The following is an 18,432-nucleotide window of genomic DNA, read 5'->3' as shown; positions in this document are numbered from 1 at the left end:
ATGGGAAACACGTTTAATCGCTTGGTTGAGATTCTTTGTTAATTTCACAGCAATTAAGTATCTCGTAAGGGTTAATTTTTTGTAAGTTCTGGGATAAGATCTGTTAATATGGATCTGTCTATTTTAGTATTTTGGATGCAGATCGACGTAAAGGAATTTTACAAGAAGTATTTTACAAGAAGTAGTTAGCTTTTCTTGAAGCTGCGTCACGAAATACTTAAGTTTTCAACGGACAGAATCACAGAAATCATCGATCGCTTCTGTCATACGTTCTGCAAAGAAATGGGAAATTGAATACCAAATATTTTTGTGAATAAAAATTTGTTAACACGGATGTTTATTCGTGTCGATACTTACAATACTCCATATTGACACAGAGAATTTTATTTCTTTGTTTTACGTAATTTCCTTTTCTGCATTCTAGAAAATGTGATGACAAACTGCATAGTTTGTCTCGTATATAAACTTTACTAACAATGCGCGAATTATAAAATACAATTATTCCGGAATATAATATTAAATTGATACGAAGTAACGTGGTCCGTATAAAAATTGGTAGAAACTCGATCGCGACTTGAGTATTTACAAACTTAAAATGAACGGTGGAAGTACAACGATAAGAATAAGTCGCCTGTATGTAGGCGTAGATATAGATAGATATGAAGCTTGAATTACTATAACTGTCGGCGTACCTCTTTAACTAAAATGCTACCCTATTACGATGGAAACACGAAAGTGAGTGACGAACAAATACGAAACATCGACCTAAACAGTCTCTACTGACACGGAAAGGAAAACGCATTTTTTGTTGCATTTCCCGTTTTCTAATGTTCGGTTTATTTATACCAGTAATTGCATCAGTTAGTACAGTTAGCATTAATAAGTTTGCGTACAGTTATTCCTTCAATAAGAAAATGGCTTCCATTGATGATACTTGCGACTACGAGACTTATTAAACAACACTCGTTAATTCTCCGTATAAATTGATCGTATAGTATGAAATATCAAATCGATAGTTCAATATTAAAATATCTCTTTTTTTTAAAGATAGAATATTTAATCTTCCATTCGTATAATTTTATACAATATATGGCGGTATAAGTGGCCGTAAAATATTTCTGTTAAAAGCTAAGTTAGTACTTCGCAATGACGTACATAAGGGTAAGGAGAAATGTGTGCTTATTTGCAATTAAAAAGTAAGTTGGTCGGATCTACCCTCTGTACCATATACTACCCGAATATATCACACAGTTTGCCAACATTCATCCACCATTGTAAACGTTCATTTTCTATATTCTTACTATGAACACACATATATAACACGTTGCATCCTCGTTTATAGAATATCTAGAATATCATCAGCTTAAGGTACTTATCAATAAATATCTTATCGAACCAAATATCTTAACCGAACAACATAAATAACTTCTAAATAATAACTTCTATTAAATAAAACTTATTTAAAGACAGATTTCTTGAGGAGATATACTCGATAAAAATCATACGAGTCATTAAAAAGACAAAAGTTCCGCCGTGAAGAAGATAAAACTTCGTTGTCCATTTAATAGTAATTCGATATACCTAAAAAAATTTGTAAAATAATTTGATTATACTTCTTTAAGGAGACGTACTTGATAAAATTTGTGTTGTTAATTAAAAAAGAATCGAGGTTGGTTCATTGAACAGTTAAAAATTCGTCTATTTCATTGTAATTGACCGTTTTCACTGTGTGAAAACATTACTCGGAAGGAAATTGGAGGGAGAAAGAAGAAGAAGAAGTGGCATAGCTCGAGCAATCAAATTGGTCCAGAGATTGTGTAAGATGAAATAAATACCTGCTGTCTCTGCATGACAGCCGGATTAAGAGATGTTGAAGATCATCTCGGGAAACGATTCACTGTAGTAGCATCTCGATCATCTGTTCTCGCAGACTCGAGGTCATTCGATTGCTCCACGTCCCTCGATAAAATCGAATGACTCTTGCGATGAGAATCGGCGCGTAAATTTAAGTCTCTAAACTGCGTTCCTTCTCGTTCGTCTCTCTACATTCCTAGGAAACTACAGGAGCCTTGTAAAATAAAATGTAATATACATTGACAAATGGTAATATATTAATTATTATTCGAAAGAAGCGAAACTTGCCTAATTTTTCAAATAATTATATTTTCAGTGATAAAATGTCGATGTCTTAGAAACTGTAGATCTTAACGAGGTTTCCATATTATATATTTTAATCTAATTGGTAATATTACTTTTAACCGAATAATTCGATGAATAAATAAACGAAAATCTTTTTAGATCTCTGTGTAATCATTGATCATTTCTTTAATATCACACACAACGTTAACACTTCTACGTTAACTATTGATAAATGTCTACGAAATAAGTAACTTACAGATGTAAAATAATTAAATGTACAATAAACGTACGTAACTGAACAAACCTATAAGTCTAAGACAATTAGATTATCTATAACCTTAAAAAATTACCGTGTAAATATCAAGATACACCAAGCTTTCTAGTTTCTCGTTCCTAATCAAATAATACAAAATTGCTGTGTAATAAAATCTATTATCTCTTATACTTACGCGTATATACATATATATAATGTAGTATATGTATACACAAATAGTTAAATAACTCTCGTAAAATAATATGTCGAAGATATTCTTCGTAAGAATCGTAACCGATTCTCGCTTCACGCGTTCTTCGTCAATCAATGACTCGTGACGCGCGATTGTGAATGAGATAGTAAATCGTGTACTTTACGCCTTACGCTACGCTACGAACGCGTGTACGCGTCTATGTGGCGTATGGTGTAACTTGAACATTCTAGTTCCTCGCTTTTCTGTGCTCCCGATACAAGCGAAGCACAAAAGCGAGTAGTGGTATTCGCTTAAATCGAATATCTCGAGTACCCGGCTACTCTCGAGATAGTTCTCGAGATAATATAATTATAGGGTATTGCCTACAATTCTATCATAACCACTACCTTATAAATAGACCGAGTAAAAACAAAAATGGGTATTACCCGAGACACGTCGAGTAACAATGAACGTTTATCTATTAATTACAATGCGTGTTACTTTCTCTAATGGACATTTGTCTCTACTCTACTAATTTTCCGAATAACAAAATTTCTTATGTCCTACTCGACAGAGAAAATTCGATGCATCGCAAGAAACGCAATTTCTCTGTCCACGGTTCCCTGTCCACTTTTTAAAATCGAAATCATTATTCACAGATAAAATGTGTTAGCAAACAAAGATAATTTTACCGTAGAATTTAATGTCTTTAACAGTGTCACCTGTTTTGAACGTTTAAATTTCTGACATCTCGAAGAATATTTAAACACCTATCCCTCTAGAACTCTCGTGTTTCGTGATCAATTTTTGTATATACTACGTAAGATTTGGGCCTGATACAAACGAGCGATTTGCGACAAATCGCGACAGCGGCAACGGATTGGAAGGACGAGAAAATACATGCGTATGCATGCTTCGTTCGTGAAACAGATGAACTTTATTTCTCTGTTCTTCCAACGTGTCGTACGCGTAAAATATTTCTCGTCCGCACCGAGCCTTAGCCAAACGCTTGGTTCGCGGACGAACGGACGCACGTTTCTGCTAAAACATGGGAGCCTGATAACTACAGAACAGGAATACGAGTGGTGAACCAATAGCCAAGAACGAGGCGAGACGAGAAGAACGCAGAATGGTGCTCAGTGAATGGAAAGTAGGAAAGTGTAGTTTGATAACGTGGCCTGGGGGCGTTTAAACGTGTTGGTGAGACTTCGCTGGATTTAATAGCGAGTTTAAAGCTGTGTTGAAGCGGCACGATTCGAAGCACGAAAGAGAAGATCGTTCAATGGAAAGATTCATCTGAATTTTTGTTTATCTTCTGTTTGATCTCTTAGCTATCTTTTACCGCTATATGTCATTCTTCTCGCGTTAAGCAATATATGCACCTAATGAATACACAAATAGAAAATAATTTAACGAAACGTGAAATGATAAACAAGGAAACAGAAATGTTAATGAATGCAAATTGTTACAGTAAAATATTGTATTTTATGGTGTCTTAATCAAATTACACTTGTTATTATCGTATCTGTGGCTTTCGTTATATCGAATATATCGAACGAATAATACTTATCTGTGTATATATACACATACATCAAAGCATTCATAGCACGACATTTTTATACATCTTCTTCCAATAGTCGTGGCTATCTTTCATTAGATCTTTCTCCATTTTTAATTCTTGATTAATGTTAAGATAATTATCGTCGCTTCCCATTGGTTCCCAGTTCACCGTGACATCTCCATCTAATACTGACGTTGGATTTCTGAAGATTAACGTATAACACATATGATCGGTAATTGGTAAAACATAATTGAATTAAAAATATGAATGTAGTTACGAACCTATCTTTTGCAAAATTCGTCCATAATTTGGTCATAATATTTGTCATTTTCTCTGCTGACGAACCTGGTTCTGGTAAATTCTTAAAAAAATTGGAATAGAACAGGTAGCCTAAATCATCGCCATGTGCAACACCTGCATTTAATAATAATAAATTATTAATAAATGAATAGTAATGAAATTATAAATAAATAATTAGTAAGTTAATTAATTAGTAGATAGATCGTTAATCGTAAATATTTTGAAAGAAGATAGAGATATCTGGGTTTTTTAATTTTTCTATGATTTCAATAGGAAAGATAATTTACCGTCGCTAACACCGAAGATGCTTTTCATCAAACCAGTTGGTGCTTCGTAGGAAAATAAGTATTCATAGATGGGAGCCGAAATTCGATTTTTCATGATATCGAGGGATAACAATATTCCAGCATCAAAGTAAATGTCACTCATCATCTGCAAAATATACGCACTTTTAGAAAATAATAATTAAAAAACGATTTCGTTTGAGAAATCTGTAATTACTTTGGTGTATTCGTTCAAGTTCTCCTTTGACACTTTCTTGTCGCCAAAGTAAAATTGCTTTATGCACTCTCCAGCTTTTTCCTTTTCATTCGTATCGGTGATATTCAAATCTTCGGGTAGAAATTTCTCTGCTTCGGTGTTCAATACCTCGATACCATCTATCATTACTAAAAAATTCAAATAATATTTGTGACTGAACTGTGAATTTTTAGATTACTTGCTTTAATGACGAAGAAATGCACCGCATTTGAATGCGCTTGTACAGAATTAGAAAATGCAACAGTGTAGAAAATTTTTCTGCATTCATGGGAAATTTAAAGATGCAAAAATGTATAGAATTTTGATTCACTTATGTGGCAATTTAATTTTAGATATAAAATATCTAAAGTGGAATATTTATTATAATGCTTAATCGCATTGATAATTATGTATTTATATAAAAATATGAATTTTTGTAATAAATACCTACACTCTGTTTACGAGTTTGAAATGTTGGAAAGACGCAAATGTATTTCTTAAATAACTTTTATCAAGATGTGTAATTTATACTGGATATGAATTGAGAAATGAATATCACATACGTTGCGCCATAAATGCACATTCATCGGCGACAATTCCGGATATTACAGGCACGTCCGCTATCCTTCCGTATTTTAATAGGGACCAAGGATCAGTTGGAAGGAACACGTCCTGTCCCAGGTCAACTTCGACAGATGGGATGAAGGCTTGCGAGTGTCCAGATAGGGTGTTCTATAATTCCATAAAAATCAAATATTTTTTACTTCTATCTGAGTCTCTTTCCTCTCGATGTCAAGAAAAAAAATCGTGATAATAATTCAAAATCAAATTAATCCATTTAATTCAAAGATTGATGGACAATTCAATATTAATTTATACAATCTAATCCAAAGTCTAATTTCTATTTCTCTCTCTTTTTTTTACTTTTAAATGCAGGAAATATGATCGTTGGAGGAATTGTTCAATTATAAAAAAATAAAATGATAGAAAGTAAAATAAAGATCACAATATTTTTATTAATCGGATACCTGATCTTTCATTATTTCGCTGCTGGCTGCGATGATATCTTTAACGTGAAAGTCGCTTAATTTGCTAACTAGTTCTGCAGAATCTGTCGTATGTATACCAAGGGCATCTCCCAACATGAAGGCCTGTTCTCTTGGATTATAAGTTATCGCCCATGGATTGAGAATTGATCCACTCTGTTGTATAACCCCACTGAATAAGCCTACGATGTTACAAAATATTTAAAATTACTAAATGACGCCTAACTTGCGCCTCTAAAAAGTTACCTGCTCAGAAAAGAAACTTTCAAAAATGTTTCAATTGTATGTTGTAAATATATCGTATATGTTTCTAAGTATACGAAATAGGAATTTTCACTACCTTCAGACATGGGAGATAGCATGTGATACTGAACAGAAGCTGCACCAGAGCTATCGCCGAAAATAGTAACTCTATTCGGACAACCACCAAAGAAATGTATGTTATCCTTCACCCATTTCAACGCCATAACTTGATCCTTCAACCCGGCATTTCCAGGAGCGTTTTTATCTGCCGTGTTCAAAAATCCTACAATAAATGGCAATTACATATTAAATATCTTCTTCAATTAAAATACAACAGATTTATCGTAAGCAAAAATTTTTAAAAGCTACCGTTCGTTTTAATAAAGTTTATTACACTTACCAAGCGCTCCGTGTCTAAAATTAATGGTAACAAGCACAACATCGTTCTCGACCAGAAAATCTGGTCCAAACAAAGCATCGTCTCCCATGCCACCGTTCCAGCCACCGGGATGAATCCATACCATAACAGCTTTGCGAGCTTCCTTGTCCAAAACTGGGGTATAAACGTTGAGAAAAAGACAATCCTCCTCACCGATTAGACCCTTTTTAACTATACAATAAAATGGACACGGGGAACGATGCCTGGTTGCGTCGTACACTCCTTCCCATGGATCGGCCGCTTCTGGTAACTAAAATTTGTAAAAATATTTAACAAACAATTGAGTTTTAGGCACAGATATCTTATAAATTGTAAAAGCCTCGTTATGCAAATATTTTAAAAATTCTATAGTTATATAAATACTGTTACAACCATACATGGAACAATTAGCTACTTATTCTTATAAATCCTATTAAATTTTGTACAATAACATCAAAGTGGATATCAAGAAATGAAATTTTATTTCACAGATTAGAAACGATTTTATAAAATTGCAAATATTCAAGACAAATTGGATATTGGATAAACTGAATATTAATATTTATTGGATATTGGATATTAGATAATCGGATAAACTGGATATCCTCAGGTGTAGTAAAATCTATTGCAAGACAAGAAATTGAATATGTTCCTACGTATTATCTCTACTTACCCGAAACTTTTGCGCTCCAACATTCGGTTTCGCATAGGGAATACCCTTAAAACTATAATACGGCTTGTTGTGCAGAATAGTTTCGGTTTTCAATCCCTTCAAGATCCCTTGAGGAATTTCCAGTTGCACATCCTGGTCGGCACAAACCCAAACAACCACGAATCCACAAAACACGAACTTGGACAGCCACATTTCTAACTTCTGGCCAGGCTCGGACTTAGAACGTCGCTTATATACCTAGAGTGGATAATTGTGCGGAGAATACCAGATATCCTCTAAAAGGACAGAAAACACGGAAAAATGAATTACATAAACAACGTGGAAACGTGATCGTGATCGAGGATGAACGAGTTTTCGCGATTCCACACAGGACAGATTTTTCCCTTGTTTATCGATCATAATAATAGCAACGACGATGATTTTTCGGATAGCTAAGTATCGGATATCCTGAATTTATCCTAATCGCTGACAAGTCATCGTCCATTGTATCCGAGCGAAAAAACTTCCGGAATTATCGTGGAAAACGAACGAGTCTGTATATCGGCTAAATGTATGTTTTCAACTGAATTGTCATTATATTATGCAGAATTTCGCAATTAGACACGCTCGTGTAGCCAGGCTTTAGAAGGTATCGTGAGGAAGGATACTAGCGAAAATTATATAATATTTCAGATCTTCTCTGACAACCTAACAAATCATTTTCTCATTATAATTGCTTAATTTCTTAATGTTTGGTAATTTACTTTTAAATGGTCTTCTAATTGATTGTAAGTATACAATTGTGTCAAGCATTATATATAGTCGATTATTAGCAACTCTCAGTCAGTTAAAATCATAAATTGAGTTTTGTGATTTATAGAGAAGATTCGGTATGTTATTAAAATGTTAATGTTTGATTAAAAGTTGCTAAACTACCTTTCATGAAGCAAAAATCATTTTAATCATTTCTTCATTTTTAATAATATTTGAGGACCACAGAAGTAAAACGCTATAAATTACATTTTTGTTTTTCACATGAGAACGATTTTAAAATCCAATATTCTGTCAGCATATCACATATATTACCATAACTGTCTTAAATTACTTAACTTATAAACTTAAATAAAAATAATAAACTTAAAAAAAATAATAAACTTAAATTTCATTACGAGATTCTCTTGATAAGTATTTACATCAAAAATATTGACTTCGACAATCTCAAAAGATATTTATTTCAAAAGTATTGGTTATCATATCTTAGGTATATTAGATATATGTCTTTCCAAAACAGTTAACGGATTAGTCATCTATTGCTAAGATACATATATTTTATATATATTTTAACCATATTATATCAAAATACACTCTTCAAACAACCAAATAACATCAAAATTAAAAAATCAACAAAATTCTATTTATTATATTTTCCTCTGTTATCACTATTTATAAGCATACGTTTGGAAAAAAACGAATCTCAATTACATAAAATGTGCTATTAACCAAGTACAATTTATGATTCATAATTTCTTAAAAGGCAAGTAGTCGCCTAAGCCCTTAATGTTCTGAATTAGAATCTAACAACTATTTTCGTTACTTACATAAACCCTCATACGATTACGATTCCATCAAGATCATACACGTACGTGGAAGATACCTTATAATTTTATCTGAGGCTATCATTAAGACAGAGGGACGAACATCAAGAACGTTCTCCGTTTTGTAAACGGAAATAGGGAAAAAGTTTGATAGCATGTGGCGTTTACCGTTGGTGCACAAGATGGAAAACTCGCGGGGGTGAAAATTGTAAAGTTACAATGGGGTAAAACCTACCTGCGACGCGTTCCTACTTCCCTAGTAACATATTTAATATTACTTGATATTTACGTTAAATTATTAAATTAAACAATTTGGTAACCCAGTTACCCCTTGCACGAGATGCAATCTCGACGAAGGGTTTCTCTTCCTCCTCTAATCTTTTGCATCGTATCGATTTTCTCCGAATTAAATATCAGACAGTTCTATTTAGTATTCGAATAAATATATGATTTAATTGGACTGAAACAATTGGATCGTTTGATCAAATAATTAAAGACAAATTTTTTATGAATATGATTGATGTGGAGAAATGGGGTGAAAATGCAATATTATTAATGTAAAATAGTAAAGAGCTACCTACGTAGAAATCGATCGAAACGTGGATTTCGGGATGATTGACCTCTTCGGAACAAATGCTTGCCTGTTATGCAAGCACCACTTAGTACCCTCTGGATTCCCACAGGATATGCGTGTGTCGTCCCACAGGCGTTCTTGTTCTTTTATTGACAACGTGCATGTCAGTGATCGATCAATATTTGATATTTAGGATGCGATGAAAATTCATGGACGATGGATTGTTGCAAAAATGTAGATCATATAATATCGCTGTAAAATAATTGTATGAAAGTAAAAAAAGAAAAAATTGCAAAATAAAAATGTCTACAGGTTATATCAGCTATATATATATATATATATATATAGCTGTAATAAGCCTTGCAAGAATAACAAAAATATATAGAAAATTCAATCTTTCTCATTAAAAATTCTAGATGTTTGAGATTAATTTTAAATAAAAATAAGTAAATAAGTAAAGAAAGAAATATGCATTGGCCTATTAAATATGATTGTGTGGTAAGATTACTGGATAAAACTGAATATGTAAGTTTGAAATTGGGTACGTTATAATGGAAACTCAGAACTAATCAATTCTTGAAATAATAATCTTTCGTTTGATAAACTAGAATAACTATAGTTATCGATAATCTTTTACGAATTGTGCAATTTATACGTATACACTTTGAAAAATCATTATATTTTTAACTAATCATATGTATGAATATTACTTTACTGTAGAATTATTAAAAGTATTTCTCATTATATTTCTACGGACTATTTTTATTTAATAAGGCATATACTATATTATTATTTATAATCTAACTTGTTGCATACAATATATAGCATTAATAATCGTATCTTTAATAAATTTTAGTGTTACTAATATCTGTTTGTATTCGGAAAAATATATTATTGATGGATGTGACTAAATGTTTTAGAAATAAAATTTTTAAATTTGTATGCCTAACTATACATTAAGTATTTATAGAATCTAACTGACAAATAGGGGGCGTAGCTCAGATGGTAGAGCGCTCGCTTAGCATGCGAGAGGTACCGGGATCGATACCCGGCGCCTCCAATTCCTAATTTTTTTATTTGTTTTAAAATAAAAAAATCATCAAATACATATTCAATAATAAATATTTAGCTAGAATTTGATATTCTTGACACAAATTAGATATATATGTATAACTTATAGTATGTCATAAATAAGCATGTAAAATGTGCTTGCCTCCTAATAGAGAAAAGCAACATTAAAAGTTATCGTCCAAAATCATTAACTGATTCAAATAAAAATTTATTTTAACAATAATCGTAATTTCACGCAGGCTTGGCAGAGGCATATTATTTTCAAAATGAAGTCATCGTACCATTTCTCAATTACAATGGAGCAAAGAGATCCCACTGTTCGACTACGGCGCACAAACAACCAATCAATAGACAAGATACTTCATTAAGATTGAAACAATTAAGATCAGAAATGACTAGAGTTGCTTCTATCCAAGGACCACCTCTTAATGGATACATCGTCACCTCCGATGACGCGCATCAGGTAATTATAATCATATAGTAATATGAATCATTCGTAATAGAATTACCACTAGTCGGTAAAAAATCTTTCAAAAAGTTAAAAAATGAAATTAAAAAATTTATTTTTATTATTATATCCACGGATTACCATAGAATTACGATTATTCTTTTCCCATATCCTTAAATTTTCAGACAATGAATTTGGTTTATCGTGGCCGCGACGGCCCTTTGGAGGTACATGTAACAATCGTGTGAGATTTCGAGTTTGCAGAGTCTCGAAGCTTTTCGTAATCTCAATGCTTTAATTTAACAAAAAAGAACATATCCCAATAAAAATCTGCCAAGTTTATTCCTTTTGAAACATTTCATTATCAGATATTGAAGCTTTCTTTAATTTCGTTGCAGTGATTTATCTAATAACGAGTGCTGCTTTTCTTTTATTAAGTAAATAATATATTAGCGGCAAGAGCTTAGTAAGCTTAGTGAAACGAATTTCTTATATAAGGTAATCAAAAATACATACGATTATATCATGATCTCTATCTTGATTAGAGCGATTCCCTGGATCCTCGTGATATGAGGAGAGAATTCATCACTGGGTTCTACGGCAGCGCGGGAGAGGCTGTCATCACTTCGGACAAAGCTGTGTTTTGGACGGATGGAAGATATTATATTCAAGCAGACCATCAACTTGATTGCAATTGGATTCTCATGAAACGCGGTAGAGCAGAAGTAAGTTCAAGATGAATTCTTTAATTAAGAATTTAAAATAGAATTTTGTTTGTTTATGAAAAAAAGAGAAGATTATTGCATATTTATTGCAATCATTTACTTTCTATAATACTAAATTATTCCTGAAAAATACATATGTACGTAATAAATCGAAGCATTCTTGGCTAGTTTAATATTTTGCCGCTAGATGGCCAGCAAACTAAGTGACTTCTCGCAAGTTAAATGGTGAGGAAGGTAGAATATAAAGGCTGCATCGATGGTGAAAAGTTAAGACTATATTTCTGAGGATCGTTTCTAGAGAAAATTTCTGTGGGAACATTGGCCTAAGAATATAACGATGCAACCACGATGACGAGGTGTAGCATCTTTCCCTGAGCGTGAGGAAGACTCGAGAAATCGACTTTGTTTCGAATTCTCAGTCATCGATGATCGTTCACTTCTTGTACTTAGTATGAGAAGGATGGGATGGGTGCTTTCTGAGTGGCTTTTTTTTTATTTTAAATAAATATAAAAACATATTGTATTTTTACATAACTTTAGCGGGAAAGTTGCTGATCATTAATAATAAAAATAAGGAACATGTAAATGAAATTATTTCACACTTCGTTGCAATGTGGTTAAATTGAATGATTACTGAAAATCATAAATATAATAAATAAATAATATAAAATTTTAACGCGTTGACTGCCACACCTGTATTTGGGTGTTAGCAAAGTTTCTGGTTGGGCCGCGTAACCCATATTTGAATGTCGCTTATTTGACTATTTGCAAAGGATGACATCATAGGTATTTGAAAAGATATTCTATAATAATAAAACTGTTGAACTGTTATAAAAGTAATACGAAAATGGTTTATTAAAAAAATTATTTAGAATGTAAACCTTTAAAAAACGTTATACATAGCTGAGGTTGGTCGGAACAATTTGGACAATAAATTGTTGTTTTCTTCAAATTCTTTCGTGCCTTTGTTCGGTCCATTCGACGTCTTTTATTTGCATAACATAGTTTGCATGCGCGTTTAATGCTTCTTCCGGAATCATTTTTCCGAACAGCGATATTAAGCTGACTCCGTCGAAGACAAGGATTTTTTTGTATTTTCAGATAATTCTAATAATTTTGCAACTAATAATTGTCTAAATATTCTAATATTTATATTCTTCCTTGTTGCAATTTTGTAAACCATCAAAGCGTTTACAACAGAAATTCCCAGAAGGAGTTGAATGCCAAGTTTTCTGTACCATTTGATTCCTTTTCTAATTGTGGTGGCATAAGAAACCATTTGGTCGAAATAATCTATACCACACTTTCCTTCATTATATTCAACAACAGCTAGCGGTTTTAATGTTGCGTACCAAAAAAAAACGAGAGAGCATTCTTGAGACCACCACTTGAACGACTCGCATTACTAAAATATCGACGGGAGCACCTAGCAGAGAACGCTTGGTACTGCTGCACGCATGGCCTGACAGAGATTTCTTTGAAAACACGCATGGCAGTCAACGTGTTAAGTAGTTTGAACATAGGTATTAAGTTTTTTATGTATGGTTTCTTTAACCAAAATATAGAAAATTTTGTTTCTTAGTCTTAAAAAAAGATTGTTATATGTATGCTATAAAGATACTACTGTTATTTACAGTCTTTCTTGGAAGTTATTTTATTACGTAATTGCTACATTTTTATATTCATTTATTTTTGTGCCACAGCCCAATAATAAATTCTTTCGATCATATGGTAGGTCCCATCTATAACAGAATGGTTAATGCACGAGTTTCGTAGTCAAAGTTCCGTACGTATTGGCGCCGATCCAACGCTTGTATCTGCCATCGATTGGGAAACCTGGGAAGATGAATTAGGTAATTAAACACATCCAAACACATTTAACCTATCAACAACGAGTATCTACTTTAAATTTATACGTCCAGCTATATCGTCTGTCATTTACTGTATCGTAGTGGTTCTAAAACGTCAAACATATCAATCCAAATAAACGTTAAATTCGTCGTGTATTTGACTTTATCGTCGAAAAAAGCAAGAAACAACTAATAATTAATTCATACCCTACTTCAGTGACCGTTGACTACTTCGCTATATTTCTTCTTCTATGCATCGAACTTCTTCGCACATACAGCTTTCCATTCGTTTTAGCTGACTGTGATAAACTAAAAAATTCCATGACATTGATTATTTTTGCGCCATTTCTTGCATTCGAAGTTTCGTCAATTTTTATGAAAATTTACCTCCATCCAAACGAGGATGTTTCTGAATTAACAATAGCGTTCGTGTCCAGCGAATTCGTCCATAAGATTGGTTCCTGTCCGTAACAACCTGGTGGACTTGATCTGGCAGGTCGATCGACCGAATTACAATCCACATCCAGCGTATCCGTTGCCGGACAAATATTCAGGGAAAGCATGGCAAGACAAGGTCCAGTTGATTCGTATCGACATGGCGTTATATAATGCCGACGCGTTAGTTCTTACAGCTCTCGACGAAATAGCCTGGCTGTTTAATATTCGCGGATACGATTTGCCAAACACACCTGTCCTCAGGGCGTATGCGGTTGTTACTCATGGATCGATACATTTGTACACACCGCGACACAAGATTTTAAGATCAGTGGACGAACATTTGAAGATGGACCTTTGTTCCCATGCAAATTGCGTGAAGTAAGTGAGATAACATTAATATCTGCTCCATTTCTGTACAATAGAAACTGATAGTAGTACTAATATCATAACATAGATGATAATCAAGCATTAAGTATAATTGCTGAAATTTTTGGGACAAGTCAATCTTTCCGAGCAATTTGAAAATACGACTTATAGTTCCAATTCAATCACTATATATAAAACTACATAGCGATTGATATGACTTTAAACGATGAATCAGAAAATACACGTGTATGAATTGATAGATTTTACTGTAATTATTAGATTATTATTTACATTACATTTATTGTTGGACGTAAAAAATAACTCTGTACTTTTATGGAAGAAATGTATCTTCGTTAATAATCCTTTCACGTTTTGATATCGCACGTTACAGATGGCATAATTACACTTCTATTTGGTACGACTTACGAACAATGTCCCAAGCTTGGAATTTAGTATGGTTGCCGATACGATGTGCTTACAGTCCAGGTGCCTCCATGGAAATATTTAACTCTGTACGTAATAAATTTAGCTACTTATTTGTTCCGAAGATTTATCAAATTATGGTGAAAATTTTAAACAATGAAATATCCCAATTGATTCCTACGACCATGCAAAAAACTGTAATAAAATTCATTCTTCTTTCATCAATCTCTGCGCATTGAAAACGAACCTCCGTAATTTAACCGTTCTACGCACAGCTAAACATATGAAAAACGGCGGTTGAGAAAGTACAGTAGGAATTCGAATACGGTTACCTCCTCGTTCGCGCCATTTTACCGAACACGCTGGGATTCAACTATAGAGGCATTAGAGCGGATAATCCTAGGCAAAAGTACACCTTCTCCGACATGTTCTCCTATCCTCGTAGAGCTTGTTGAGCTTAGCTTGATCCCCACATGACGGACTGACACACCTCCATAGACGTAGACTAAACATGAACGTTCGTCGGCCGTCCAATGCACGATGTTCTTTCTTATTATTGCATATCGTCAAGGTACAAACCGTATCATTGGTAAATAGATAGAATAAAATAGTCTGTATCATGTTCTCTACGATACTCATGATGGTGAAACGGTTTCACCTTCTTCTCGACATGATAGCCGGTGCTTCGGGACGCCTGGACGCCCGCGGCATCAGAAATCAGGGAGCAGTTTCCTTTCTGTTTCAAGTTCTGTACGAATGATCGTGCAATAGCGTTTAATAGGTTAGATCAGGGCTTCTCAAACTTTCACCGGACCAAGAATCACTTTCGTAAACGATCGCTTTTCGCGGTCTAATCGAATATCTAATTTTTATGCGTTTATAGGAAATTTCAAAGTTATACGAATAATAGTTACAGAATACACGTTATAGAATACACGTACGTAATATAGAAAGATTTTATACATTTTATACATTCTATACATTCTACTAATGTACTTGATAAGTGAAAGAATTTTTTTACCGATGTAGCACTTCTTTAATTATATTTTGTAGATCCCGCCGGAGAAACGATTGCCAAAACCGTCACCGGTGTTAAGTTTACGAGCGCAAAAGAACGAGGTCGAGGCGGAGGGGATGAGGAGATCCCACCTAAGGGACGCAGTGGCGATGTGCGATTTCCTAGCATACATGGAGGAACAATATACACTAAATTCGAATGGGTGGGACGAGATGCAAGTAGCTAGACTGGCGAACGAGTTTCGTTACGAACAGGACAAGAATAAAGGTATCTCGTTCCCTACGATCGCTGGATACGGACCTCATGCTGCTATTCCCCATTACGAACCTAACAATCTAACGAATATCAAGATTGGACAAGCGTCGACCCTGGTTGTGGACTCGGGAGGACAATATTTAGGTAACGGAATTTTGATTCTGTGATTAAATCTCATCCTTGTATTATCCTAGACTTTCAAGAAGTCTGAACAAATTTTTAAGCAAATATTACAAATTTTCTTCGAGCAAACGTGTAAATATCCAAAGAAAATAAAGGAAGAAATTTTCCTTCGGTTAATTAAGAACTGGCAAAAATCATGGAACCTTTCTACTCTTTTTTAACATTTACCTTGTTTCGTAAACAGATGGCACTACAGATGTCACAAGAACGCTGCATTTTGGTACGCCAACAGAAGAACAGAAAAAAGCATACACAAGAGTGTTAATCGGAGCAATACAACTGTCTTCTTTGATCTTTCCAAGCAGTTTGAAATCCAACCAGCTGGACATCGTTGCAAGAGCACCATTATGGAACGTTGGTTACGACTACTTGCACGGGACTGGCCATGGAATCGGTCACTTTTTGTCTGTCCACGAATGTTTGTCTCATTACTTTGAAAAAATTAAAAACTCGCTTACGTAGACGATTGATCGAATGATCTACGTTTCTTTGATCTGAATTCAACGTTAATCACGATCTTTACTCGATCTTTACGATCATATGGAAAATGTTGTTAGTTTCGATTAAATTGCGGATATTTATACGTTTATGGTGATAAAGGTGGTTTAGAGGTTTAGAGGTGCAAAAATGCACAGTATACACATATGCATAATATGCAAAAATATATGATATATCCAAAATACAGTACTCGTTGCAATATTTAAGCGATATTATACGACATTAATAAAACAATTCTATACCTAGGTTCGATTTCTTCATTATATTCCTAAAAGTATGAATTTGCATAAATATCCGCAGTCTATTTATGATAAAGCATTATTGATCAAGATTTAATTGAATTTAGAACTTCGAATAACTGGAAAGTCCTTTGTTTCGAATTGTTATTCATTAATGATTAATATTAATCGTAATGTTAATATATTTCCAGCACCTATTGGTGTATCATACGGACAGCCCGTATCATCGGATAAAGTTTGTGGACCTGTTGAATTAAGACCAGGATTCTTTTTATCAAACGAACCTGGTTACTACAAAGAAGGCGACTTCGGCGTTCGTTTGGAGAACATCCTTGAAACGATGGAAGCAGGCAAATCAGTAGGTACTTTAATTCAAATTATTTAAAAATTAGAGAAATTCTCGGTAAAAATGTATCTCTTTTTAGAAAACAGAAATTTTTTTGAAATTCAGGGACGTCACGTTAGTTCCATATGAACCAAAGTTGATTGACTACGATATGTTAAATCCATCACACGTAAGTACTAATTAACAATTAATTAATGAGCTTTCTTTATCTATATAGATTTCAAAAAATTTTCAATAACTCTACAGATACGATGGTTAAATAATTACAATCGCCGAATTAGGGATGAAGTAGGTCCAGAGTTAAAGAAAAGACTAAAAATGGATGCTTTCAATTGGATGTTGAAGAAAACTGCAACCATTCCAGAAGTAAGACCAGTCGACGAAGGATTGCTTTTTGGCCGTTCTCATTCAACACCTTCTACATTCAAACAATTCAATGTACTAGTTTGCTTTACTTTCCTGTATCACATTCTATTCAGTAAGTATATAAAGAAAACAACATTTAGAATAAAAAAAAGATTTGCCTTCTTGAAATTTATATTTGTATGTTTTAGATTTTTCAGATGTATGGAGTTAATTAAGATATATCCAAAAGGAGAATGAGCAAATATAGTATGATTGAAAATTAATTTATGCCATGAGCAAGCAGCAGTTTCGAAAACTATGCTTAAATTGGCGTTATTTTAATATACGTATATTAAAATTACTATTTTTATACGTTACTGCCAATTCTAAATATACAGGTGTTGCAATTATAATATGATAGTATTATTATAATATGATGGTATTGCTAAAAAATAAAAACCATTAGGAATATTAGAAAAAATTTTTGCACATAGAAAATCTACTATATGAATATATAAAAATATTTATAGACTTATATTTTGTAAATATATGTAATTTATTGTATGTATAAGGAACAGGGATGTTATCATAAATTGTATTTTACTTACTGATAAACAAACAATTTTTTAGAAATAAGCTCCAGTTACTTTAGAGAATAAAGAAAGTAAAGAAGAAACAAGTTTAATATTGTATATTCATTTCTTCACTAGTGTTTCTTACGCTTCTGTTTCTAT

General features: G+C 33.3%; 2 protein-coding genes and 2 non-coding genes across 8 annotated transcripts in view; 3 read left to right on the top strand and 1 right to left on the bottom strand.

Moving 5' to 3' along the window:
* Nucleotides 1–18,151, top strand: part of LOC100744170 (xaa-Pro aminopeptidase 1) — a 46,119-nt gene extending 27,968 nt beyond the window's left edge. For 3 of the 5 annotated variants that reach the window (XM_033319284.1, XM_024365658.2, XM_012382173.3), the window contains 12 exons: nucleotides 10,804–11,027; nucleotides 11,198–11,239; nucleotides 11,558–11,737; nucleotides 13,473–13,590; nucleotides 14,025–14,403; nucleotides 14,783–14,903; nucleotides 15,868–16,231; nucleotides 16,455–16,688; nucleotides 17,199–17,365; nucleotides 17,433–17,522; nucleotides 17,600–17,831; nucleotides 17,908–18,151. In XM_033319284.1, the coding sequence (XP_033175175.1) occupies nucleotides 10,804–11,027; nucleotides 11,198–11,239; nucleotides 11,558–11,737; nucleotides 13,473–13,590; nucleotides 14,025–14,403; nucleotides 14,783–14,903; nucleotides 15,868–16,231; nucleotides 16,455–16,688; nucleotides 17,199–17,365; nucleotides 17,433–17,522; nucleotides 17,600–17,831; nucleotides 17,908–17,930 (2,174 nt within the window). In that variant the 3' untranslated portion in view covers nucleotides 17,931–18,151. Of the gene's footprint in view, nucleotides 1–10,803; nucleotides 11,028–11,197; nucleotides 11,240–11,557; nucleotides 11,738–13,472; nucleotides 13,591–14,024; nucleotides 14,404–14,782; nucleotides 14,904–15,867; nucleotides 16,232–16,454; nucleotides 16,689–17,198; nucleotides 17,366–17,432; nucleotides 17,523–17,599; nucleotides 17,832–17,907 lie in introns of those variants that run through there. The other 2 variants (XM_003487223.4, XM_024365659.2) reach the window with 2 other exon arrangements.
* LOC100744287 (esterase FE4-like) lies at nucleotides 4,057–7,568 on the bottom strand. Its single transcript, XM_003487224.4, has 9 exons — nucleotides 7,346–7,568; nucleotides 6,655–6,943; nucleotides 6,352–6,537; nucleotides 5,994–6,193; nucleotides 5,529–5,697; nucleotides 4,948–5,114; nucleotides 4,734–4,878; nucleotides 4,428–4,560; nucleotides 4,057–4,348 (listed from the first exon to the last, which is right to left on the bottom strand). The coding sequence occupies exons 1-9, from the start codon at nucleotides 7,535–7,537 to the stop codon at nucleotides 4,186–4,188; spliced, it is 1,644 nt and encodes a 547-aa protein (XP_003487272.1). The 5' UTR covers nucleotides 7,538–7,568; the 3' UTR covers nucleotides 4,057–4,185.
* On the top strand, nucleotides 10,481–10,553 carry TRNAA-AGC. The gene has a single exon. It is a non-coding gene; the product is annotated as a tRNA-Ala (tRNA).
* LOC112212298 lies at nucleotides 12,007–12,222 on the top strand. Its single transcript, XR_002946113.1, has one exon. It is a non-coding gene; the product is annotated as a small nucleolar RNA U3 (small nucleolar RNA).
* Nucleotides 18,152–18,432: the final 281 nt, after the last annotated feature.

Source organism: Bombus impatiens, unplaced genomic scaffold (genome assembly GCF_000188095.3).
Source record: "Bombus impatiens unplaced genomic scaffold, BIMP_2.2 scf_0144, whole genome shotgun sequence".
Lineage (NCBI taxonomy): Eukaryota > Metazoa > Arthropoda > Insecta > Hymenoptera > Apidae > Bombus > Bombus impatiens.
This window is presented reverse-complemented; position numbering and strand designations above follow the sequence as displayed.

Excerpts from the sequence above, each read along its gene's own strand:
- LOC100744287 (XM_003487224.4), bottom strand. The coding sequence starts at position 7,537 with ATGTGGCTGTCCAAGTTCGTGTTTTGTGGATTCGTGGTTGTTTGGGTT. Across the intron at positions 6,194-6,351 it reads GCTATCTCCCATGTCTGAAG|GCTTATTCAGTGGGGTTATA; the intron begins GTAGTGAAAATT and ends GTAACATCGTAG. Across the intron at positions 4,879-4,947 it reads ACTTGAACGAATACACCAAA|ATGATGAGTGACATTTACTT; the intron begins GTAATTACAGAT and ends TATATTTTGCAG.